Source organism: Terrapene carolina, unplaced genomic scaffold, assembly GCF_002925995.2.
Source record: "Terrapene carolina triunguis isolate 2854851 unplaced genomic scaffold, T_m_triunguis-2.0 Scaffold85, whole genome shotgun sequence".
NCBI lineage: Eukaryota > Metazoa > Chordata > Testudines > Emydidae > Terrapene > Terrapene triunguis.
Window position 1 is genome coordinate 12542026 of NW_020664436.1, and position 25786 is coordinate 12567811.

The following is a 25786-nucleotide window of genomic DNA, read 5'->3' on the forward strand; positions in this document are numbered from 1 at the left end:
TAAATCCATTTATGATGATGGAGTAACTGTAATTTACATTAGTGTGGCTGAGATCAGAAAATGGCCCAAAGTTTCTACTTCTCAAAGTGTGGCTCTAGTCTGAAAAGTGACTATATAAAAATGGCATCTTTTTACTCAATGACTTGTGGGATTTTTACTTCCCCTTGTGGGATACCAGAGAAAATCAGGGAAATTTGCTGCCTTAAAGGACAAAAATAGTTTTATTACCCTTTACTTCCATTCGCTGTGCAGGGCCAACACAGGTATCACGGAATAAGGGGGACTGATATAGGGTCCCCTAACTGGACCTCAGCTAGTGCCATTGCAGGTCCCAGCCCGCTGGGCCCCAGGGGCTGAAGCGTGGTGCGCGGGGCTGCTGGCTACAACAGCCACCCCGACTGAAAGGCGGGCCGGGGGAGCGCTGCCGCCGTGGCCCGCACTGGGGCTCGCCTGGGTAAGGCAGCGAGCGCGCAGGACCCGGCGAAGGCCAGGCGGCCGGCACCAGGCCCCCACGGGCTTAGCCCGGCACCACCGCTGTCCCCGCCGGAGCCTCGCTCCCTAGGGGTCCGCCCAGCCTCCCCACGCTACCCTGCCCTCTTCTGCCTGCCACCACAGAGACACCAACTCGCCAATCAGCGAGGCCAAAAGCCATCGCCACGGCAACCCTGCTGACCAATCCACACTGGTTCTCTGCTTGTGGGTCTTTACACCCCCGGCCCCCATCGTTCCGCTCCACTCTAGCGGCGCTGTCCAATCACAGGCCGCGATCGGTCCTGTGGGGCGGGGAGAAAGAGGGAGAGCAAGGGCGTCCAATCGCTGCCGGGCTTTTGCTTTCGTCACCCAATGGAGAGCCGGTTTGCCCGCTTCTGTGCAATCCGCATTCCACGGGAGTCGAAGAGGGCCAAACCCGGCTGCCGCGGCCTCCTCTTCGCCTCCCCTCACCCGATAGCGCGGAGTAGCCGGCGGTTGCCTCGGGCTTTGTCCCAGGCCGGCTCCCCTCCCCCGCCCGGGTTCGTGTCTGCGGCCGAGCCGCCTTTTCCTGCCTCTCGCAGCGCTTCTCCCCGAGCCGCCCGGGTCCGCGGCGCCGCCCCCCCCCCTCGGGGGCTCGGGCTCTGCCGGGGGAGGAGGGGGATTAGCGCTGCCGCCGCGGCCGGGCCCGTCTCCTGCCCCCTCCCCCCGAACACCATAGGCGGCTCAGGCACCAAGATGTCCAACCGAGTGCTCTGCCGGGAGGCCAGCCACGCCGGCAGCTGGTACACAGCCTCAGGTAGCGGGGCCGGCCGGGCGCAGCCCCGGCCACCGGGGGGAGGCCGGGGAGGGCAGGAGGTTTAGGGGCCCGCCCCAGTGGTGCCCTTCGCGGGGGGAGGGGGGTCGCTGCAGGGTGTCACCGCCGCTGGGTCTGGGGGCCCGGCTGGAGCCGGAAGCTGAGTCAGCGCTTTCCACCCCGGAGGGGCAGGTCGGCGCCGCGGCCGCTCATCCCTGCGCCGCCGGCAGGGCCCCTGCCTCCCTCGCCGGGGTGGGAGCTGCAGGCCCCGCCTCCGGTGCTGATACTGGGAGCCGCGGCGCAGAGGGGGCCGTGCGGGCACATGGCGCTGGCTCCCGTTCACACGCTAGCAAAGGCAGTTCCCTCCCAGGCAACGGGCTCGCCCCTGCCTGTCGCGCACACGCTCCGGAGCCAGCGGGCCCGCGGGCTGCACGTGCAGCCCCGGGTAAAACCGTGCAGCAAATCCCCGAGTGCGCCTGCAGAGCAAACTGGCTAGTAAAAGAGGACTGGAAGGGCTCATTGTGCCGCTAACTGGCTGACCCGAGCTGCCCGTGTCCCAGGCACGGCCGTACCCAAAGCATCGACACGGGCAGCGGAGTGTGGTATGACTAGGAAAGGGAAATGTAAATTGATGATAGAAACGTAGGAATCGCTATATCAGGATCAAGCCAGTGGTCTGAGATCGTATAATACCTCCGATGGTGTTGGAGGATGCTGGGTACCTTATAGGTGTGAGAAACTGTTGTGGACAATTATGGAATAATCAGTTTATAAGGGAGGTTCCTGAAATAACTTTCTAATGTTGAGATATGGTAGAACATGTAATGATGAAAGCCCCCATTTAAATGTAGGTAAAGTGTAACCCTAATAAACATATACCTAAGATGCTCAGAATTCAGTCTGATGTGAACCTAAGTAGAACAGAAGGAGTAGAAGAATACATTGATGACCAATCCTGTACTTGTTTAGATGGACTGATGATTTAATGGAGTCTTCTCTCTCTTCCACCTCCCTTTATACTGTGTGGTGATTGCATTGTATTACCTTAAAATAGTCTGTGGAGTAATTCATTTCAAAGAGCCAAGCATTAGTGTTTTTTGGCCTGCAAAACACTAACTGGGATTTTACTTTGTAATGGCATATATAATCAGACATGTTATCGTAATGTATAATAAAACTGGCTTACTGGTTGATTATGCCTTTGTGTCTCTTGCATATGAAACTCCTTGCGAAGTGGAGTGCATAAATGAATGGGTATATGCGTGTGGTCTTGCCTCATAAAGTTAAGTAATTTTACACCCATTATATCAACTGCTTAATTCTCAAAGCTGAGATGAAAACTCTCTTAATGTAAGTGGACCAAAACCAGTTTTTAAAAAAATAACTTTTGGCTTCCAATTCCATTGCTGTTTCTCTTTTTCCATCCCATCATCTTACTGAAAATCACTATTGAGATTGATAATGTGAGAATTCACTATCAGATACTATAGGCTAGCTTTTATTTTTATGTTGATGCAATAATCCAAAACTAAAATGTTTTTATAGCATTTAATATTGTATAAACAGTACTATTATTTCTGTCCCCCAACCTCCATAGTCAATTTAATTATGTAGGTCTCATATATTGGCTAGAATCAAGGATATTGTGGCACAAGCAGCTATCATAGCAATTTTTCCTGCATTTAAAAAAAAAAAAAATCTTACGGGGGGGGGGGGGGACACAGCATTTGTACTGCTGTTGTTTTTTCACCTAGCCCATTTCTGATGGCATTGTGGAATAAAAGTAAAATGAAACTGATCTGATCCCTGTGTGTTTTTCCTATTCTTTCTGCTAGCCCTTTGGGGAAGTAGAAGATGCAGGTGCTGGGTACACTCTATAGAGCTGATGGGGTTAGAGAGACACTAGCAATGTCTTTTCATGTAGTCCAAGCAGCAGTGAAGGAGTCTGTCATTGGCTATTGCACATGGCTTCTCCCTTTCAGTGATAGCAGTAAAGTGATAGATAGTGATCTGATCAGTTTCAAGCTGTGTCTGCTAGCACTTCAGGAAAGTGCTATATGTGGTGGCAAGAAACTGATTGTGAAGGAAGGTGGTGAAGGTTGAGCTGGACAAAGGAAGTTGTACTGATGGCCTGGTGACACATCCAAACTTAAGAACAAGTTTTGTCACATGCTTTTTGGAATGTTGAGGTCTAGGGGATAATCCAGGAGGAGGAAAGAGACAAAGACAGGAAAACACAAGAAGAGGGAGAGACAGGAAGATGAAATGAGTAGCTTGACTTTAGTAGGGATATTTTGTAACTTGACTTTTATTTCCTGGAATCGTACACCTACTTCAGTGTAGTAGCAATCTTTCAGTTGGAAAATTTGTAGATGTGATCCACTCCAGCAAAAACACTAGATCAATTTTCAATTAAATTTAGAAAATAAAATTCTAATGCTTTACCAACTATTCTGTATAGACACCTCAAATAATAAATTTATTTGAATATGAGGTTACATATTTCAACACAAGTGAGGATATTCAAAAATTGTCTTTCATGGTAACATTAACTTGCCCAGATTGCGTTTATTTAATGAGGTTACTAAATAATCTTCTCACATTACATATCAGTTTATTAACCTAATTAGGAAAGTGATTTAAAATCCCTCCCCCCCCCAACTCTTATATTTAAACCTGGCCATGCTGCAGCTAAACATGGTTATTGTCTGCACACAACACAGAGTTTAGTTACCCAGTCAGCTAAGAGAGGCCTAGGTTGACACATGACTGTCTTTCTGTACTGGTTCAGCACACACTTTTTGGGCAGATAATACACCTCAACAAGCCCACGTAACTAGTTTTGTTCAGTTGTGCTTCACCCAGTTCTCTGCAGTAGGACATCTTAAGAGTGCATTGCCCTACATGCTTTTGTATGCATGTGTTCTGGGTATTGACTGCGAAGACAGTATGGGATAGCTGGCCAGAGACTCTTCTCAAGGGAAAAAAAAAAAGAGTACTAGATGTGGAGACACAGACGCACATGTGAAGGTAGAAACTGGACCATATTCTAACTAGTCACAAAATCATGGTCAAAATTTGTTGTGTGGATGGGGCCTTATTGTTACTTTATTTCTTTTAGTTAGTTTTTTAAGAAATAAAAGAAATTTGAAGGGAAAGAGCCATTGTTTGGTAGCTTGACTGGATTTTAGCCTACCCCCCCCCCCCATTGTCTACACATATGCAAACCTTTAATCCAGGTTTGAATGTTCTTTGAATCTGGGCTTGCTTGTCTGGCAGGAGGTATAGATGAAAGTCCAGGTTTCACTTTAATGCGGGATCTAACCTGCCTACTTTGCAGTGAGGATACAACTGAAGATTGGGTTATGATCGTTCTCCAGTGCATTCCCACAGTTCTGCAGGGGCTATGTTTTCTGGTCCTCTTACCTACTCACTTCCTACTCACCTCCTCTACACCAGAAGTTACCTGCTGGTTTATGTACACTTGGTTGGCATTTAACCCTTCATTCAGCATGCTCCATTTCTGCAAAGTTCAGCTCATTTGAACAGCATGAGAAGATGCCGTCTCAGGGTGCTGCTAGCTGGCCAGAGGATCACATCAAGGTTCTGGTTGCTCTCTGGTGTGAGTTCAGTAAGGAAAACACAGTTTTGGGAGATGTAGTTGAAATTAGCATCTCTGCAGGAATATTTCAAAGACTGGGGGAGGAGAGGGATCAGGTGGATGACAATTCAGTGTTGGGGGAGAATTAAAAACCTCAACAACACCTACTGCAAGGCAAAGGACACCAATTGAATGTCCTGCAATTCCTCATTTACCTGCCCCTACTATGAGGCGTTTGACCAGATGTTTGATGCTGTCGTGAGTACAGAGCCCAGTGCCAGGCTTGATGGGCTTTTGAAGTGGAATGGTCTGATATTTAGACTGGGGGCAGAGGAGAACCTCGTGGCAGAAGAGCTGGAGCAGATGGCATGGCCAGAGTGACTGGAGGATGTCCTTATGCTGGGTTCCATGGACCTGTTCAAGGATGTACCCAAGGAATGGAATGTCGAGGAAGCGGAGTCAGAGGTGGAGCCACAGTCAGGTAAGAGACAGCTATCACCTTTATTATCATTATGGGGGGTGGTGTAAGTGTGGAGTGGGGTTTGCTGACTTTTGACCAGTGCAAATATTATTACAGAGGATATTGCATGCTATGAGGTGGCATTAGCTTCAGTTGAGGGTGGAAGCTATGCTTTTTCCCTTTTCCCTCTTCCTACTCCATCCATGTGTGATCCAGGATGGATTCCGGGATGGGAATGGGATGGAATTTAAACATGCAACTAGTGATTTATTCTAACTAGGATTTAACTGGTTGCTCATAACACACTTATTCAACATTGGGATTACAGGTTTAACAGGAATGAATGCATATATAATATGGGTACTCTGCGCTCTGTTTATAACTGTTATACTGGGATTAGCACTAAAGCATTGCCTCACTGGCAATATTAAGTGGAAACGTCCCTTGGTGATGGAGGTATTTGGCCTCCTTGGTTTGTGACATGTTGTCCAGGCCAGGGGAGATGGATTGGGGTGGAGTGGAGGAATGAAGATAAAAAGGCAGATCTATTTGTAGCAAGGCTGTGCATCCTCCTAGTTCAGTATCTTGTTTGTTTGCTGAATCTCCCTCCCTCCTCCCCCCCCCCCCCCCCCCCCCCCCCCACCTAGCTGATAATGCTTGAGAATTTTGTCAATGAAGTTCCTCGGCAGGGCAAACTTGCTATACCTATCCCTGTAGCTTACTAGCCTTGTCCAGTCATTGATATGCTGATCAGGTACCAGGCGGTTAAATAACACCTTGGCATATATAAAGCTGATCCTCTTCCAGTCTGGGATCCCCAGTAGATCAACATCCCCCAACACTGTTGCATTGTGAAATAATGTTAGGACCATCACTAGTAACAGGCCCCTGGTCATGTAGGCCTTACTACCCCTTTTGCCCCCCACAATTTTAAAAATAAATAAATTATATAAAATACTTAAATTACATCTGTGGACTGGTAACCTGGGATACAGCTGCTTCTAATCATTTAAATATGTTATGGCTGAAATAAAGTCATACCAAGTAAAGAGAAGTATTTACTTGTGGCCTTTCTATTATACAGTATGTAAAACAGATACTTTTTCTTTCTTTCCATGGTCAAAAATATAATACTCTTTCATTGTCTTGTTAGGACCTTTCACCTCTGCTGGGCCCAGGCTTCTTGGGGAAAGGACTCTAGGGGAAAAGGAAAAAGGAGGACCTGGTACAAGAAATGGCTAACGACTTTGGATGCAATTTAGATGTGCACTTTGAGTTCCAGAAGGAACAGCTAGGGCGGAACAGGAAGGAGGAGGGAAACTGGTCATGGACTATCTTGAGCATGATGAAAGGATGAGGGAGCAGGACTGACAGCAGCAGAAGGAGCTGTTTTTCAGCTTGCTGCCATCGGGGGAGCCAGTGGCTCCACAGTGTCAGTGGACACTCTTCTGTGCTACCACGTCCTGCAGCTGATGGACAACTTGGGGTTGGTGTTGGTTATTAGCCATTCCATGTACTCCTGGAATGGAAGTGTGTATGGGCAACTTCTGTTCACGCAACCCTCATGCCTTGTGGCACAAGGAGACCAGGTGCACTGATGTGCAGTTCCATTTCAGTGAGATGGCATTGATTGTGGCAATTTACCCACTTGTTGCCAGCTGGGCTGCCTGTATGGTTCTTAAAGTATATTTGTAGTACTGTATAATAAAGTATTTTTTCACTATTGGTGTGTGAATGCTTGGGGAAACAAGGAGGAGGCTGGAACCTCTATCCAAAGGTTTAATAGGTTGCTCAAAATTACATAAAAGCAGTAACAAATTGATAAATTGGTATGTGTACTAAACACTACATGGCATCACATTTCCCGTGCATCCCCCCCAGCAGTGCAAGGATGTTGCACGCAAAGCATCCCTTACTTCTCCTGGACCCATCCCTAGTCATCAGAGGTATGCTTTCTGGTTGCCTTTACTGGGCCTTCAAAATAGCAGTCTCTTGAGTCTATTCCCAGTAAGAGCTCTCTTGTGCACTACATAACATTTGTGAGGACAGCACACCAATAATATGAACGTCATTGGGCATGCTGGCATTCAAACCGATTTATAGTTTATGCCATCTTGCCTTCAGTTGGCCAAATGCATGTTCTGACTCCATCCTACCACTGCTCAGTTAAACCTTCTTCTGCCCAGTACTCTGACATCAGCATGTGACTTCATGAGCCAGGGCAGCAGAGGGTAGACAGGTCCTCTGAAATATCAAGGGGGTTTCTGTGCCCACTGTTAACCATGTTATTTGGGTGGAATAAGGTCCCTTTTAGGCCAAACAGGTATGCCAGATCTCATGAATTCCTCGGTGTTCTACATCTTGCTGGTGTAGCCCACGTTGGTGTTCATGAACAGGCCTGTGTGATTGATCAAGATCCGCATAATGCGCAAGTAATATACTTTCTGGTTGATGTCTTCATGTGCTCCTTGTAGTGGGCAACTGTGTACATGTGCCAGTAATAGCTCACGTTTCAGGAGCTATTAGTTCAAGAACATTAGCATTATCCACTGTGGGTGGGTAAACCACAGCAGTAATGGCCTATACTGGGTATGCAAACACCACATTGGAGAACAAGAGGTTAAGGAGCAGGTCTGGAACCCGGTAGATAGAGTGACCAGATGTCCCGATTTTATAGGGACAGTCCTGATTTTGGGAGCTTTTTCTTATATAGGTACCTATTTACCCCCCCCCCCCCCATCCCCTGTCCCGTTTTTTCACACTTGCTATCTGGTCATCCTACCGGTAGCACCCACAGACTCTGCACCAGCTGGAGGTGGAGCTTAAAAGGGGAAGCAGAGCAGCTCAGAATGGGGCAAGCAGTGGAAGGGAACAGACCTCTGCTCTGAGCTCTGGGTAAATAACAGCCCAGGAGCTCATGTTGCCTGTGACCTGACCGAGTCTGCAAAGGAGAGATTGGTGACTGTGAAGATCAGACACTTTATTTTTGGTTCAGTTCTTTCATTTACCCTTCGGCGTGGGGGACTCAGGCAGGAAGGGATGCAGCTATTTAGCACCTCAAGGTGCAGAACTTAGCTGCCTACCATCAGAGCCTGGTGTGAAGACTCCACAGGATGGAGCTGTAGAGAAAAAGGGAGATGTCAGGGAGGGTGGGACCACTTGCCATTCCCCTGCCTGACAAGAATGTGGCACTGCTAGTGATAGTCACACTTCACATGGCCTCAGACACATCCACCGTCTCTGCCCCAACAGTTGACTTGCCAAGGCAAAACTGGTTAGCCACTAGGGTGACCAGATCACAACACTAAAATATCGGGACACATTAGGGTGCTGTCAGCCCCACCCACAGTCCATCCCTGCTCCTCCCAGGCTCCGCCCCTGGTCCCACCCCCTCACCATACCCTTCCTCATCCCCCGACCCACTGCTGGCTTGCTGCGTCCCTCCTCAGTCCCCCACCCGCTGCTTGCCTCCTCACCCTCCGCTCGTTCGCTTCGTCCCCCCCCCCCCCCCACGGTGCCAACTTCCCCTCTGCCGGGTGGGTGCTCGGCCCCCCGCCTCTTCCTGCCCTCGCTCTGCCCCCATTCCACCCCCCTCCCCCAAGTCCAAGTCCCTGCCCCTGCCCTGCCTCTTCTCCACCTCCTCCCCTGAACGTGCCGTGTCTCTGCTCCTCCTCCCTCCCTCCCGGAAAGCACTAAGCGCCAACAGACCGCTGTTAGGCAGCGGAAAGCGCTGGGAGTGGGGGAGAGAAGCAGGGATGCGGCACGCTGGGAGGAGGAGGGGAGCAGGAGGTGAGGAGGGGGGAGCTTGGCTGCAATTTTTCCCCATGGGTGCTCCAGCTCCGGCGCACCCATGGAGTCGGTGCCTTCCTCCCGCTCACCACCTTACCTGAATATTGGGACAAATGATGTCCCGATTGTACATTGATTGGGACGCGGGACATAGGTTAAATATTGGGACATCTGGTCACCCTATTAGCCACAACCTGTAGCAGTCTGGGGTAGTAAGCTTCCAGAAGGCCATAACAACCCACTTCTGGACTAGTATGGCCTCCCTCATTTGAAGGTCAGGCGAGCTCTTTACATGGCTCTGTGAAGGTGGCCTTTCTTGAACAAAAGTTCTAGAGCCACTGCTGTTCATCCCAGGAACACACAATTATGTAGTCTTGCCACTCTGTGCTTGTGGTCCTGCACCAGACCACTGGTCAACCTAAAAGGAATCCACAACAATCACAACCGGCATTATCTGTGTCCTGTGCCATGCACCCAGCATGCATGATCTTCTGGCTGAGACTTCTTGTTGCCTTCTTAGGGTTGCAGATTGCTGCCATAATGCCCTGTGCTATGTCTCATACACTCTATCTGCATCCTGCTGCATTAACAGAGCAGCCAAAAACAGAAATAACATTGTGCTGTGTTGCAACCATGCCTTTCCAGTATTGGAAGGGACAGAGCATGCACAGCCAGAAGTGCTTTTAGTTTGATGTGTTGGCAGGCTAAGAATGCTTCTGCACAGGAGCTCAAAAAACAGACAAGTTGGCCCACAATGCACCATAAAACAGGTCCTAAAGTGACTCAGTTTAATGAGGTGCTAAGAATCCTGGGATATTCCCTTAGGCCTGGTCTACACTAGGACTTTAATTCGGATTTAGCTGCCTTAATCCGAATTAACCCTTCACCCGTCCACACTACAGAGCCAGTTAATTCGAATTAAAGGGCCCTTTAAATCGATTTCTGTACTCCACCTCGACGAACGGAGTAGAGCCTAAATCGATTTTGTTAATTCGAATTAGGGTTAGTGTGGACGCACACCACCGAATTACTGTGTTTAAGTTAATGGGGTAGTGCGGCCGCACACCACCGAATTAATGTGGTTTAAAACCGAATTAAGGTGCTTAGTGTGGCCGCGCACAATCGAATTTATACAACCTGTTTCCCAAATTCGAATTATCTAAATTCGGATTAATCCTGTAGTGTAGACATACCCTTAGAAATCAAAGCACCTTCTCCTGGTTGCTGTAGCTCCACTGTGGAGTTGTCTACATGAGTCTGATGTAAGTGAGGCCAGGGTGGATTTGATTTAAGTCAAATTGATTTAAATCACTAGTCAGGAAGACTCAATTTAATCATGGTTTAATACATAAAAGTGAATTCTTGTTGGTTGTTATAACCTTAGTACATATTCTTCACAACTCAGAGATAGATGTAGGTTTCATTTTTAGAAGGTACACACTATACATTTTTAAACAGTGATTTATTTTGAAAACTTTTCAGATTAGTTTTACAGGTATATCAGAAAATGAGTGATTGTTTGGTTATTTCATTTACCAAAGGTAATTGAAGCAGATATTTATGAAGTCATTGGGAGGTGAACTATCTCCAATTCAACAGGTTAATCATTAATATTTGGAGGATTTTCTTGCCATGCTGTATTAGGAGGAGAACATCACCAGACAGACATTTAAATTGTTTTATTTAATAAAAACAACAACGTTACGTATTCTGGATTTTTTTCTTTAACAGCAAACATATATTTTAACAAAACAGGCATATGTCCTTCGCTTCTCACATTTATCTCCAGACTTCTTCTCCTTGTCCAGATCTATTCCGCCCCCAACAATGTTCTATTCATTGAACTTTTTGAAACTTTGCACTTTTAGAGAGAGGTAAGGGATTGACTCTGTGTACACAAATTTGCAGAGGGACAATAGGGTTGAGGTCTATTATTTCTCACCTCTATATTTTATTTATTTACTTAAAAACATTTTTGCTCTTAACAAGCATGTTAGCTCTGGAGAAACAAATCCACAGTTTGAGAACTGCAAAACTAACCATCTCTGATAGTATCTTCTAGACTGAGCACTGAGTCCCATTGGGTAGATAGAAAGATTAACCTAAATAATCTATACAGAAGCCCCTGGAACCCCATAAGATTGGGTCCCTAATCCATGAACTATTGGAACTCATTTACAAAACTTTTCTTAAACATTACATGTATATATTGTCTCATACTATAGAATTAAAATATATAATCCCTATTCCATGATGAGATCTCTTTGAGCTATAATGCATCTTAATTAAAACTATCTTTAGATAGGTTTTGTCCTCAAAAAGCATTTTATAAAAAAAAAATCCAACTTAAATAAAAAAAAATCCGATTTTTTTTTATTAAAAAAACAACAACACATTGATTTTTATCCACCCTGATTGTGGCTCTGCAGTGTGGATGCTTGTAGGCAGGCTTGGCTAACTGGGGTCATGGATCCAGTCTAACTGTCCAGTGAAGACATAATCAGAGAGGTAAACTTGGTGCCTGTTCTTGCAGCTCTTATTTATAATAGCGGTGAATAGTCCCACTGGAGTCGCTAGGATTCCCTGAGTATGGGGTAATCCTGTGGTTAAGGGTTGCAGTGTTTTTGGTGCTTGCTTAGTTTTCATTCTTTATACACTTCTGATGTTTATATTTCAATAAGACTCAATCTGTCTTCTGCAAACTTGACCAGCTGCAGCCTCTGAGTCTCTCCAACTTAGTTGGAACACTGTGTGTCAGAAAGGGAATAAGTGCTTAAATAGGCTGCTAAAAATCTTGGCAGATGCCAGCGGAGAAGCTCTTCGTTATAGTTGCTTAACTTCATTTTTTATTTTCGATCCCTCTTCCCCAGCTGAATGAAAAGTATGTTCCTCAGTGAGGTCTGTTTATTTGAAAAGTTTGGAAGGTTGTTTTTTTTTAAGCTGCCTGATATTGTTTAGCTTAGAAAATGTTCTGAGGAGAGCTTTTTAGGAAGTTAGAGATATGGGTTATATTGAAATTATAGCTGCTATAGAGTTCAGAGGAGCATTGAAATGGCTTTTGTGTCCTACCCTTCTAGTTTAATAAATACTTTATTTAACATGTTATATAATGCCTACAGTTTGCTAGACTGATAGCAATAGATACAGTCTCTGCCCTGAAGAGTTGACAGTCTTAAGAGGCAAGTAGTGATATATCATAGGGGAGGGTAAATGAAAGGGATACGCATGGCTATACTACTAAGATTCCTATGTTTTTTACTGAGCACCTTTTATGGTGGTAATTCATTCTTTTTTAGCATTTACTTAATGTGACAGGATGTTTTTGGGGGGTGGGGTGGAAGGTGGACTGTAAATGGAGAGGCAAGGAGTGTAAGGAACGAACTGGAAGAGTAGAGGGTAGTCTAAAGCACCTTTTCCATAGTACTTAAGCACTGATGTGGTAATGAGTCAAAGTGGGGAAGGAGGGTAGAAAGACAAGGTAGGTGAAGAGCACAATAAAGCGAGGCATGGTAGTGATATGGTTATTGTGTCACAATAGAATTCAAGAAAGCCCAATATTGGTGTCCATGACTGTCAGGATGTAGGGATTATTAGGCTGATTCTCTGGTGCTAGCAAAGGCTGTGTGAGGTGTCTTCCAGAAGCAAGGACCTTTATAGACCATTTGAGAACCTCTTTCCTGTTTGTCTGTCTGTGCACACGTGCAAGAGCCTATGGAGAGCTGCACCCCGGAGCAGTTAGTGTCTGGTCCAATGGGTAATGTGGAGAAGAGCTTCATATGGAGTAGTAGGGTTCTGGGTACCACTGGTGCTGTGCAACATTTTACCAAATGGTGACCACTTCCACATACAAACTTTAATTTAAAGCTTTATTTTAACTACAGTCTGCGGTTCATATATTGCAAAACCTAAAAATAAAATTCAACTTTTTATGAACTTTCAAGACATTGAGCAAAATGAGTGTGTTTCCTCTTACTATTAATCTTCCACCTTTTTTTGGAACTTGATTATAGAGAGTGGATATGTCATCATTGGCTCTTACAAGTTAATGATGTCCTACCATTCTTCACCTGGAGGTTGACAGGCCACAGATTTTTTTTTTCCACCTGTTTTTCTGTCACTGGAGGAGTAATCCAAGAAGAATCTCTCACTCGTATCTGTGTTTCTTTCCTTAAACATGGAATATTAACTGACAGGTTTTGTTTTTAAGTCCTTCCCAGGGAAATTGTGGAAATGAATATCACAAAAAGTGTTGGATAATCACATTATTTTCATGAATTCTTTTTCTTACATTCACTCTAGACTTAGACAACACTGTGATGGAACATGGTGTTAATAATTAAAACGTGATATTTAAGATTACATAATCTTAAAATGGCAAACTGCTTAATGTACTAGAATAAAATTTTTCAGACTTTTCTTTAGGTGGATCACTGAATATATCAGGGGTGGCTAACCTGTGGCTCCGGAGCCACATGCGGCTCTTCAAAAGTTAATATGCAGCTCGTTGTATAGGCACCGACTCTGGGGCTGGAGCTACAAGTTCCAACTTTCCAATATGCCGGGGGGTGCTCACTGCTCAACCCCTGGCTCTGCCCCCACTCCACCCCTTGTTACCCCCTCCCCTGAGCCTGCTGTGCCCTCACTCCTCCCCTTCTCCCCCTAGAGCCTCCTGCACGCCACAAAACAGCTAATCAGGAGGGAGGGGGAGGCGCTGATCTGCAGGGCTGCCGTTGGGTGGGAGGAGTGGGGGGCGGGGAGCTGTTGCGGGGTGCTGACATATTACTGTGGCTCTTTGGCAATGTACATTGGTAAATTCTGGCTCCTTCTCAGGCTCAGGTTGGCCACCACTGGAATATATTCTGAACAGGTACTTTGAGACATCCTAAATGAAGAATTCAGACCCACAATATATCCCACCCTAACTTTGAAGTTGATAGTCTTTCTCTTGGTATAACCAGTAATATTATACAATGGGCCTCTATAGCCTATAGCATACTCCTTTTCAGTTTGAATTATATTTAGCGTACATTTATGAGAGCCAAAATTTTCCTCTGAGCTACACAGTAGTAGTACCTCACTTGTTCAAGTTCCCATTGACCTCATTGGGATAGCAGATTGTTGAAGTGAAGTATTACTGCTTTGAGGATCTGGGTGGAGTATGTAGACTGAGTGCAGGGAAGAGAGGAATCAACGGAGACTTAAAAGATTATTTGCAGTAAAGCAAGTAAGTTGCAAAGCTTGTTAGAAGGGCTTCTTAAGGGAATGCACAAAAAGTGACTTCTGTTGCAGTGTGGTGGTTGCTATTTGTACATCTCAATTTCTGTCCTTCAGTCACTTTGTATAGATTTCATTCTGTTCAAATTTTGATTTATCTTTATTAATTAAATTAGTGGAACCCGCTGCTTATGTGTTCTTTTTACATATCTAAAATAGGACTTCAAGCCTAGGATAGGATAATTTAAGTTTAAAAAGATATAAAGAAAGATCACACACATAATTCTAGTATTTTCACGCCTATACTTGCAATCTTAGGTTTATATAAGTTTTGTCTTGGTGTCTGATTTATATGCTATGCTGGCATCCAGTAATGTAGAAGTATATATTCTAATAACAGGATATATGCTCATCATGAATAGAGTCCCTCAGACTCAATTTTCTGTCTCACAGGGCCAAATCCTAGTTTTTGTGTAGATAAAATGATCAGGATTTGTCAGAGACAGTGGCTAATCAAATGAGCCCAGTGTCCTTTGAATCATTGTTTTAATTTTCCTTGTATAAGGTAAGGGAGGGAGGATATATACTTGTTCTATGCCACAGTTTTAAAGAAGGCAATATAATCTGGTGGATGATAAATCAAATTTGACCATATTTGTAGATTAGTCTAAATGTTCTCCGTTCCTCTCCAAGGTTCACACTGACAGGAAGAAAACTTGTTTAGTACCAGCCATTAAGTGTACTTATTACTGTATTGAGGGACAGTAACTAGTCGTGCCAATCCACAAGATTGCACTGTTTACGTAGCTTGACCAGGGCCGGCTCCAGGCACCAGCTTAACAAGCAGTTGCTTGGGGCGGCCAAGGGAGAGGGGCGGCACCTGCGGCAATTCAGGGGCGGCAGGTCCCTCACTCACTGTAGGAGCGAAGGACCTGCCGCTGAACTGCCGCCGCTGATCGCGGCTTTTTTTTTTTTTCCAATTGCCGCCGCCGATCACAATTGCGATCGCAGCTTTTTTTTTTTTTTTTTCTTGCTTGGGGTGGCAGAAATGCTGGAGCCGGCCCTGAGTTTGACTATTTAACGCCCTCCTATGAATTAAGAATTAAAATAATAAATGCATATATACTAGTATTTTATTTTAAGCACTTCATAGTGTTGAATCTCATTTGTCATAGTTAGGAATAGGGAAGTACAAGACTTGAAAAATCTGCCGGCTTGTGGTGAGTAGGAAGCTTTCCTGGATGAGTGCAGAAAGTGATGACAATCGAAAGTTTCATTTAAAAAAACTAGGGCTGTTGATTAATCACGCAATTAACTCAAAAAAATGAACTGCGGTTAAAAAAATTAATTGTGATTAATCGCACTGTTAGACAATAGAATACCAATTGAAATGTATTAAATATTTTTGGATGTTTTTCTACATTTTCAAATATATTGATTTCAATTACAACACAGAATACAAAGTGTACAGTATTCACTTTATATTATTATTTTTTATTACAAATATTTGCAGTGTAAAAATGATAAACAAAAGAAATAGTATTTTTCAAGTACTATTGTGCAATCTCTTTATCGTGAAAGTGTAACTTACAAATGTAGATTTTTTGTTTGTTACATAACTGCACTCAAAATCAAAACAATGTAAAACTTTAGCGCCCACAAGTCTACTCAGTCCTACTTCTTGTTCAGCCAATTGCTAAGACAATCAAGTTTGTTTACATTTACGGGAGATACTGCTGATTGCTTCTTATTTACAGTGTCACCTGAAAGTGAGAACAGGTGTTCGCATGGCACTTTTGTAGCCGGCATTGCAAGGTATTTACGTGCTAGATATGCTAAACATTTATATGCCCCTTAATGCTTCGGCCACCATTCCAGAGGACATGCTTTCATGCTGATGATGCTCGTTAAAAAAAAATCGTAAATTAAATTTGTGACTGAACTCCTTGGGGGAGAATTGTATGTCTCCTGTTCTGTTTTACCCGGATTCTGCCATATATTTCATGTTATAGCAGTCTCTGATGATGACCCAGCACATGTTCGTTTTAAGAACGCTTTCACAGCAGATTTGACAAAATGCAAAGAAGGTACCAATGTGAGATTTCTACCGATAGCTACAGCACTCGACCTAAGGTTTAAGAATCTGAAGTGCCTTCCAAAATCTGAGAGGGATGAGGTGTGGAGAATGCTTTCAAATGTCTTAAAGGAGCAACACACTGATGCGGAAACTACAGAACCTGAACAACCAAAAAAGAAAATCAACCTTCTGCTGGTGGCATCTGACTCAGATGATGAAAATGAACATGCCTCTGTCCACTCTGCTTTGGATTATTATCTAGCAGAACCCGTCATCAGCATGGTTGCATGTATTCTGGAATGATGGTTGAAGCATGAAGGGACATATGAATCTTTAGAGCATCTGGCACGTAAATATCTTGCGATACCGGCTACAATAATGCCATGTGAACGCCTGTTCTCACTTTCAGATGACATTGTAAACAAGACATGGACAGCATTATCTCACTCCAAATTGTAAACAAACCTGTTTGTCTGAGCGATTGGCTGAAGTAGGACTGAGTGGACTTGTAGGTTCTAGAGTTTTACATTGTTTTATTTTTGAATGCAGTTAATTTTTTGTACATAATTCTACATTTGTAAGTTCAACTTTCATTATAAAGAGATTGCACTACGGTACTTTTATTAGGTGAATTGAAATATACTATTTCTTTTGTTTTTTACCGTGCAAATATTTGTAATAAAAAATAAATATTAAGTGAGCACTGTACACTTTGTATTCTGTGTTGTAATTGAAATTAATATATTTGAAAATGTAGAAAACATCCAAAATATTTAAATAAATAGTATTCTATTATTGTTTAACAGTGCGATTAATTGCGATTAATTTTTTAAATTGCTGGACAGCCCTAAAATACCCCAAACCAAATCTACTCATTATGATTGCTAATTTTTTTCTGAAAGCAAGCAGAATGTAAAGGATGCAGTGTTATCTTAGTGCTCCAGTTCTTTGGCTATTGCTTAGAGCTTCGCATGGCTATACAGTATAAATGTTTAATCCTTTTAAAAATCCTGCTAAATTCTTGGAAAATATTTTGTGGCAGAATCCACAGGTTAATTTAGCTACTGTGTAAAATGTTTCATTAGTATTACATTTGTTGCCTTCCAGTTTTAATCAAGGGTTCCCTTGTTGTACTGTAACAACTTGTTGTTTTTTTAAAACTGGAACTTGACGTTTTAGATTTTCAGCGGTTTATACTGCTTTCGCCAAATCTGAATGTTCTAGCATATCTTAAAAAGGAAAATACTTTTGGGATTTGTGCCTTGTTTTCCTCTTAAAACAACCAAAACCAAAACTTATTTTTATACTTTTTCTGCTTGATTATTTGCATTAGAAGTTCAAGTCTTGGTTGTACTGTTTTTCCTAGAACTATCTTTAGGTTGCTGGAGACTAGTAGGATTATGTCATCAAAAATACCACATACCAAATAAGCAAAACCTGAGCATTTGAGAGAGAAAGAGACTTACGGTGCCCATTTAAAACATCTGATTTTTCCTTCTGATTTAACTCAGATGTCTAAACTATTGGGGGAAATCTTTTTGTTGGATTCAGCAGTCTGCTGCTTAAATTAAGGGTTAAGAGAGCTCCTATTCCACCTGCTCCAGTTATATGTACCTCAGAGGAGCAGTGAAAGCAGAAGCTTGCACATCAGTCTTTCCCTATTGGGGGTCTTCTCTCAGGATGGACCCATGAACTTTAATTGAGTCCAGTATTAGTAAAGTCAAATCTGTTGTCTCTGCTATGTTTTGCAGGTGGCATCAGTAGCCCAGTAGAAGAATATTAATTTTAACAAGTCTTCCACCACTAGTAGATGGGATTGTTACAGATATTTAGCGCAGATTTGTGTTTTTAGATTTAGTTTTTTCCCAATTTCTTATGACATATAATGTTACAATTTCTGTTGAGACCAGATTATTAAGCAGAGTCTTTTTTCGTTTTTTTCACTAAAACTGACACTTTCTCATGCAGTGGAAAGAGCATTAGTGCCCCCCACCCATTCTTTCTCAGCAATGATTGATATAGTAATCCAGGCATCATCCATAATCAGGATGAAGGCAACTACTGTTAAATGATACACAGCTTAATTAATAGCTCTAAAGCAGCTCTGTAGGTTGTTTGATTTCAATTAATATTTTCTTCCCCTTCTACAGATGCTCTGGCTAAAATTGTTCTCATCATGTGAATTTCCCTGACACTGGTAGCAATACTAGGCTCATGAAGCATAGGCTGCTGACATGTAGTAGTTCTTTCTTGTTCTGAACTCTTTCCTGTATAAAATCTTCTGCCTGCTTTCACAGAGGTCTTGTTCAAGGCAGAAATTATTTCCACCTTTCTTTCACCTATCTGAAGTTGGGATGTAAATAACATGTAAAAAAAGTAAGCGTTTAAACTATTAAATTTTACCGGGTAAACATTTAATGGTTAGGCTTCGCGGCCGGCCCTGCGTGCCCTGGGGCTCTGCTGCTGCCCTGTGCAGAGCCCAGGGTGTGGTGCCAGGAGCGGAGTCCCGCAGCGGAGTTTAAATGTTAACCGGAATACCTTACCGATAAGACTGATGCTTATTGGTTAATCGGTTAACCAGTTAACATTTTACATCCCTAATCTGAAGTACATACGGCCACTTTGTGATTCTTGGTGTTACAGTAGTTGAAGCAATGTGTCTCTATTGATATAAACTGGTTAAAGGCTTGATAGCAAAAGGGAAAGCATGATATCAAGAGTTAAATGAGAAAAGTATTTCATAGTCTGCCCTCTAATACAACCCTATGTTCTCAAAAGTCTGTGTCTTGTATGTGACAAAATCTATTTTTGGTCAGCTCTAATTTTAATACTAATCAGAACTCTTTTGCTGCTCTGCATGCTTCTACCACAGTAGTCCTGATCAGTGACTTATCAGCAAAGTATAAGGTACTCGCTGTCACCCTAGCTTCCTAATGCTATTTTATACCACCATTGAGTTAGAGTAGGGCCACTGCCTTTCATTTGGGGACAGCTGGTCACTGTAAAGCAAGCACAATGAACGTTATAGCTGGTCTGTAATGCTGCTGCTCACTCCAGGTCTGCTTTTGGAGGAATGTTTGGGTTACCATGTCCCAGGATTGGGCTGCTCACTGCCGTTTCCAACTGTCATCAGCTGGGCGACAGTTTATTGCCATGTAATCTCATTTAAAATTCAAAGCTGTTGTGAAAAGTTGCCGCTGCAGAGTGAGCCATGACGATACTGAATGAAGGAAGGTGAATTTTGGGATACCTTGCACTAAACTTCCAGAATGCATCCCTCCTTGTAGGCCTCCATTTTGGAACGTATCTGAGGCCATGAGCTCTGAGTAAGATGCTGAGTGCTGTGGAGAGGTGCTTGAAGAGTCCCAGAATACATTAATAAAAGCCCATTAATAAGGCATATTGCTGTGGGGATGAGGGATGAGCTGAACCATTGTAAGGATAAGAAAGCCAGTCAAAAATGTCATGCAATCTTTGCCCTCACAATAGCGTTGGTTAACGTAGATGCATCATCGAAGACTGTACACTGCAAAATCTACCCTGGTGGAAGTCATGTTATGACATGATTTGCTATTGGCTATATGATACTAAACTTTATTGTAATAACCACATTATTAAAGTGTTACAGCCCTGGTTTTTATAGTGCTGCTTTGAATAGAGTTGATTGAAGCTCTTGGATGGAGGAGCAACAGAAAAAGCCAGATAATCTCATTTTCTAATGTAGGAAAATTTGAAAATGGGGCGGGGTAGAAGCAGAGAAGCTATTATTTTGGCATGAAAATTCTTGTATGGCACCAGTTTTCCAGGGGATGTTCATTGGATCTTTCCATCTAGATTGTGAAAAAACACCCCTTTGAATGACAAAAGTTTTAACAATGAAAAGTGCCGGCGTGGACAGCACTTCAGCTACCACCTCTCGTTGGAGGTGGTTTTATTTTGTCACCAGGAAAGCTCTCTCTGGTGATAAAGAGCGACTACACAGTGCACCTTACAATGGCGTGGCTGCAGTGGCACAGCTGCGCTGTTGTAAGGTGCGCAGTGTGGACATACCCTGAGATGCAAAACCTCTAGCAAATCAGACAGCTCTATTAACATATTTCCCCCTCTCCATCTCATTCTGAATAAACTGCAGTGGCCGTCTGCTTCTAAGCAATGTCCTGTGAACTCTGGGGCCAGCTGAACCTAAATTCTGCTGCAAGATCTGCAGGACTGTGATGTGTGTGTGGGGGGGGAGGGACAGACTGGAAATTCAGTGACAACTTTAATAAATTTTAAAATGCAAGTTTTTAAATACAGTCCGTATAATAGCTCCTGCTATTTAGTGTATTAAATTCCATTTGTTTTACACTGTCTGCACATCTTCCATTTTCACTATGCCAAAGCTTTTTTTATTAACACATAGCTGCATTGTGGGAGTTGTTTGGTGAAGCTGGATGTTTTGGCATCTGTAGGCATCAGAGGCAGTTTGGGATTATGGGATAAGCATATTTGCTGGATGTTTCTGCTAAAATAATTATCAGTGAATTGGGTTAGCCATATTGGCATTTAAGCTGTCATCTTCAGGTTTCAAAATAAACACCCCATAGACGTTAATATGGGCTAGTTCACACGTCTTTTATCTGTTTTAGGTTCCCTGCTGACTCACAAAGACAACACTACATTGATTTATCTTGATTTATGTTTTCTGTGTTTTCTTCACAACCATAAATGGCTAAAAAATCATAAAATGAAAGTTGCAGCTGTGCAGATAAGTCTATGCTAAGGGATGGATTTCATAGCAAATTCTGCAGATGCAGAATACGCAAGGCCATGCTTGTAGGTCCCTGTCAGAGAGTTGCCACTTGACTGGGGACTTAGGCAGCCTTCAGCGCTTGCCATCTTAGACTTCCATTTCAAACGTTTCATTAGGTATCCCCATGGCTCTGGTACATATAAAGTAATCATTACACTCCTGTTACTGAAGGGGAAAATAAGAGGCTGAAGAGAAGTAAAAGAGGAAAATAAGAGTTTTGAGGGTTGAAAGCAAGATGGCATTAACGAAAAATACATTGAATTAAACTGCGAGCTCTTGGGGACAGAATTTTTTTCTGACTGTGTAATGTGCAATAAGGTGCTGATTGTGACTGGGGCCTCTGGGTGTTACTACAAATAATTTAACCAAAGTGGTAAGCATTATAAGAAACTTAATCTGAGGGGAATGCACACACACAGGGTTGTGGATTTATTGAGATGTTCATATAGCAAACCTTGCATATATGTGTGAATTTATTGTAACTTTTACAATTTTCCCTATTCCCACCCTTTTTTGTTGCTCTCATTTATCATGTCTATAAACATTGTAAGCTCGTCAAGGCAGGGATCACCTCTTTTATATAAGGTTAACAATTTTTGCAATCTTTCTTGGGACTTGAGTAATTTTGTCTTCGTTTTAAACTTCAGATTTGGCTTGTATCTGCCGTAATCCATAGTGAAGAAAATCATTTTAGCTTTGAGTGTGATAATTTGGTTAAGAAATAAAGAAGTTAAAAACCTTTGGAAGTGATTATACAAATGTTCTGTTCACTTCATTTTCTTTAGCAAAATAATTTTAACTTTTAGCAACTTTTAATAAATTTAGCTTTTAACTTTAACATTTTACAAAGAGATTCAAATGCATTACTGGCATTCATTTGTTTGAAATCAAGAACAGTGAAATAAAAGCTCTTGTTAGTCAGTGGTCAAACTAGCATGCCTTTTACTTGAATGTCTCTGTGATCTTAAATTATCCGTTGTGTCTAGGGGTTTGCAGTGCAGGTGAATGTGTTGATTCATGGTTGAATCTGTTGAGACAGTCAGCACCTCCATTGGATCCAAGACCTTTCTTAAAATGATACTACTTTGTACATTCTAAGAAACTGATTTGTAATACAGTGTGTATTATCCTTGCTTTAATGATGTGATTCTTTGAGTGCAACTTCTGCTAGAGTACACATTTCAAATGTGTGTTTCAGTATAATTTTTTCTTACATAAATAAGGTCATTCAGTGTGCACAATTCTTTGTGCTGTTAAGCTTGAGAATTTATTTGCCAAAAATTTTTTCAAAAGTTGGGGTTTCCACAGCATCATTAATCTGTTGCATTCTCTGAGTACCAAGGGTTACATTTAACATCATAATTCTAATGCAAAATATTTGTGCAATACAGTAGAACCTCACAGTTACGAACACCTCGGGAATGGAAGTTGTTCGTAACTCTGAAATGTTGTAACTCTGAACAAAACGTTATGGTTGTTCTTTCAAAAGTTTCCAACTGAACATTCACTTAATACAGATTTGAAAATTTACTATGCAGAAGAAAAATGCTGCTTATAACCATCTTAATTTAAATGAAACAAGCACAGAAACAGTTTCCTTATCTTGTCAAATATTTTTTTAAACTTCCCCTTTTTTTTAGTAATTTATGTTTAACACAGTACTGTACTGTACCGTATTTGCCTTTTTTTTTTTTTTTTTTTGGGCGTGTCTCTCTGCTGCTGCCTGATTGCATACTTCCAGTTCCAAATGAGGTGATTGACTGGTCAGTTTGTAACTCTGAGGTTCTACTGTGTACTATGTTACTGTCTCTGGGAGGACCATAATTTTTGCACTGACATTCCTAATGTGATTGTTGCCCCTTCTTTGGACACCACTATCCCAGTCAGCCACCAGTGTTTCTCCACTGCCAAGTAGTAGCAGATGACCGGTGTCTTGAAAGTTGGCTTTATGGTGCAGGAGAAATCAGTGATGCAGAGTCTGGGTATATTCTAAGTATAACTCATGCACTAGTCCTGTAATAGTGATGGTCAAACAGCATGTAGTGTAATCCCTTTTTTCAGGAATCTCTGCCCAGCAGCACCAGTATGCCCAGTTAGTTCCCAGAGAGCAGCTCTGTCTCAAGAAATGACTAATCGGATACCAAGGCAGAGAAAAACTCTACTGCTATTCCCACAGCTCCCTTTCCAACGGCCTCTGCACAGAACCTTGCATAATCAAGACTAACACTGCATGTCTTTTCAAGTCTGCAAATGTTCTTCCATGGTAAGAAAAATCATTTGGAGACTGTAATAGCACACCTGGTGACGCTTATTATAATGTAACACCTAGTGCAAAATCTTTTGTATACGGTTACCCATCATGCAAAAACAGAGGAATTGGTGTTTTGCAGTGAGCAACAATGACTCAAAGTGCACAAAACCTTAAAATTGTGGTTAATTGCTAGGAAAATTTGAAAATTGATACCAGTAGCTCATGCTTTTTTTTAGTGATTCCATGGCAAATTTTTAAGTAACATGCAAAGGATTTTCCAGCTATTACCACAAGTAAAATGAGGTTCCACTGGAAATGAAAGAGTATATGTGGTGTTTATGGCATGAACTCTTGATCTGTTTCCAAAGCAGTCCTCCCTCCACTAGAAAATAAAATCTGATCATATATTGGATCAGTTTGGAAATAATCAATGAAGAATGCATTAAGAGGAGCTAATTTTTTTCAGTGTTCATGTTCCAGGCTATTATGGATGCACCTAAGAGCCTGATTGATGCAGTTTTGATTGCAGTCCTTCTCAGTCAGGAGCTACAGTTTTCTGTTGAGAGAAGGTTTCATGCATGCACCTTACAATTACCAAAACTACCACAGACCACATACCACAACTTTAACTTTGGCTAGCTATGGCAGCTTTCCATCCCTCACTTTAACTGTCCTTCTGCACACAAGCCTTTACCGGTGTAGCCAACTACCCACAATGATTAGTATTAGAGGAGAAAATAATCTGGTAAATCTACATGAGCAGGAGGACAAAAGGGGGACAGAGTTAAGGTCACAGTATGAGATCTGCAGTATGCCATTGTTGTAATGATAAGGTGCAATCTTTTGAGTTTGGGAGCAGAGAATGTGTACTGTGAGGTGGTTTAACTTTTTGTTTTCTTTTGTGGGTTTGTTTGCTACAGTGTGTGTGTGTAACAATACTAATTGCTTCACAACAAATTTTGTGTGTGTGTGTGTGTATTATATTTCGGTACATAGAGATGCAAAATCCCAAATTGAATAAGGTTTGTCATTCTAGAGTAGATAAGTTGTGGATTTTCCTATGCCTCTCATGAAATTGAGATGAACTAGGACATGCTTTTATTTTGTCAACTATTAATATAGGGCTTGACACATTAATCAGGCACCTAGAAGCCAGAGATCTAAACCTGCTATTCATAGGTCAGGAGAAAGATGAGGAGACTACACAATAGTAAAGTGCAGGAGCAACACTCTACTGAGAAGCCCATGTCTGTTCCCAACAGCTACTGGGAAGAAGGAAGTTGCTGAGCTTTCTACCAGGGTTCTGTCCCTGGACCCTGCTTGGGGGCTCCATCTTTCCATAGCTTCGGGAAGGAATAATAGCTGTCCATTAAAGAAACTTCTTTGTTTCTAGCTGATGGAAGTAGGAAGCAACACACTATCTTGCGTTGCCTTTTATCCCAGATCTTCCCCAGCCTTCTTTATTTATAGGTCTTGTCTTGACTTGTGATAAACTCATTATATCTTTTGTCTGTGTAAATCTGAAACAGAACTCAAAACTGGGATCAGAAGAGCTTTTAAGTGACTGCTTTAGTTTCTGACACAGACATTAGCAGCATAGCGATTTGGTTTGGTCTCTTCACTTTTTCATAATGCATTTTAATCTGTTAGTTTTCTTTCGCTTGTTAACTGGTTAAGAAATTTTCAGAATGGAAGGAATTTTTAAAGTAAATAATTCACTTTCCAGGTTTTAATCTGAGGAAAAAACCCTGCTTGCATTTGGTCAGTTTCATGCCCTTCTATTAACTGTTTTTAAAACATGATATTTTGCAAGTTAATTCACAATGTAGATAAGAGACTGTGTATATTTTTTCCTTTGGATATATGCCTGGCGTCAGAAAATAAGGAGATTGTAAAAAAAAAATGTAGAGGGCACAAACCGATATTTTTCCTTGGAGGGGCACCATTAAAAGCTACATCTATACTATACGTTAAACCATATTTGAACTTGGCTTAAATACAGCTCCAGATAAACTGGTTCCAAAAATTGGCCCCCAACCATGAAGTTTTACTGAGTGCTTCCTGTGAGGCTTTTGACTTTAATGAGAGTTGATGGTATTCAACAGGTTCCAGTGTTTGCCCAGCTGGTATAAACGGGAAAAATGAAACCATTTTCAAAAAAGCATATTGTAGCCTAAATCCTTAGCTTGTCTAGGGTTACCATATTTAAAAAATAAAAAAAGAGGACACTCCACGGGCCCTGGCCCCGCCCCTTTCCCTACCCCCGGCCCCGCCCCAACTCCGCCCCTTCCCCGCCCCTTCCCCAAAGTCCCCGCCCTAACTCCCCCTCCTCCCTCCC

The 25786-nt window shown here is 42.6% G+C and overlaps 1 protein-coding gene across 3 annotated transcripts in view; it reads left to right on the forward strand.

The window, feature by feature from the left end:
- The first annotated feature begins 863 nt into the window (after positions 1 to 863).
- The window catches only part of MEMO1 (mediator of cell motility 1), a 55407-nt gene continuing 30484 nt past the window's right edge, over positions 864 to 25786 (forward strand). The window contains exon 1 of one of the 3 annotated variants that reach the window (XM_024212108.3): positions 864 to 1267. In XM_024212108.3, coding sequence (XP_024067876.1) covers positions 1207 to 1267 — 61 coding nt within the window. In that variant the 5' untranslated portion in view covers positions 864 to 1206. Of the gene's footprint in view, positions 1268 to 3047; positions 5347 to 23270; positions 23461 to 25786 lie in introns of those variants that run through there. The other 2 variants (XM_024212110.3, XM_024212111.2) reach the window with 2 other exon arrangements.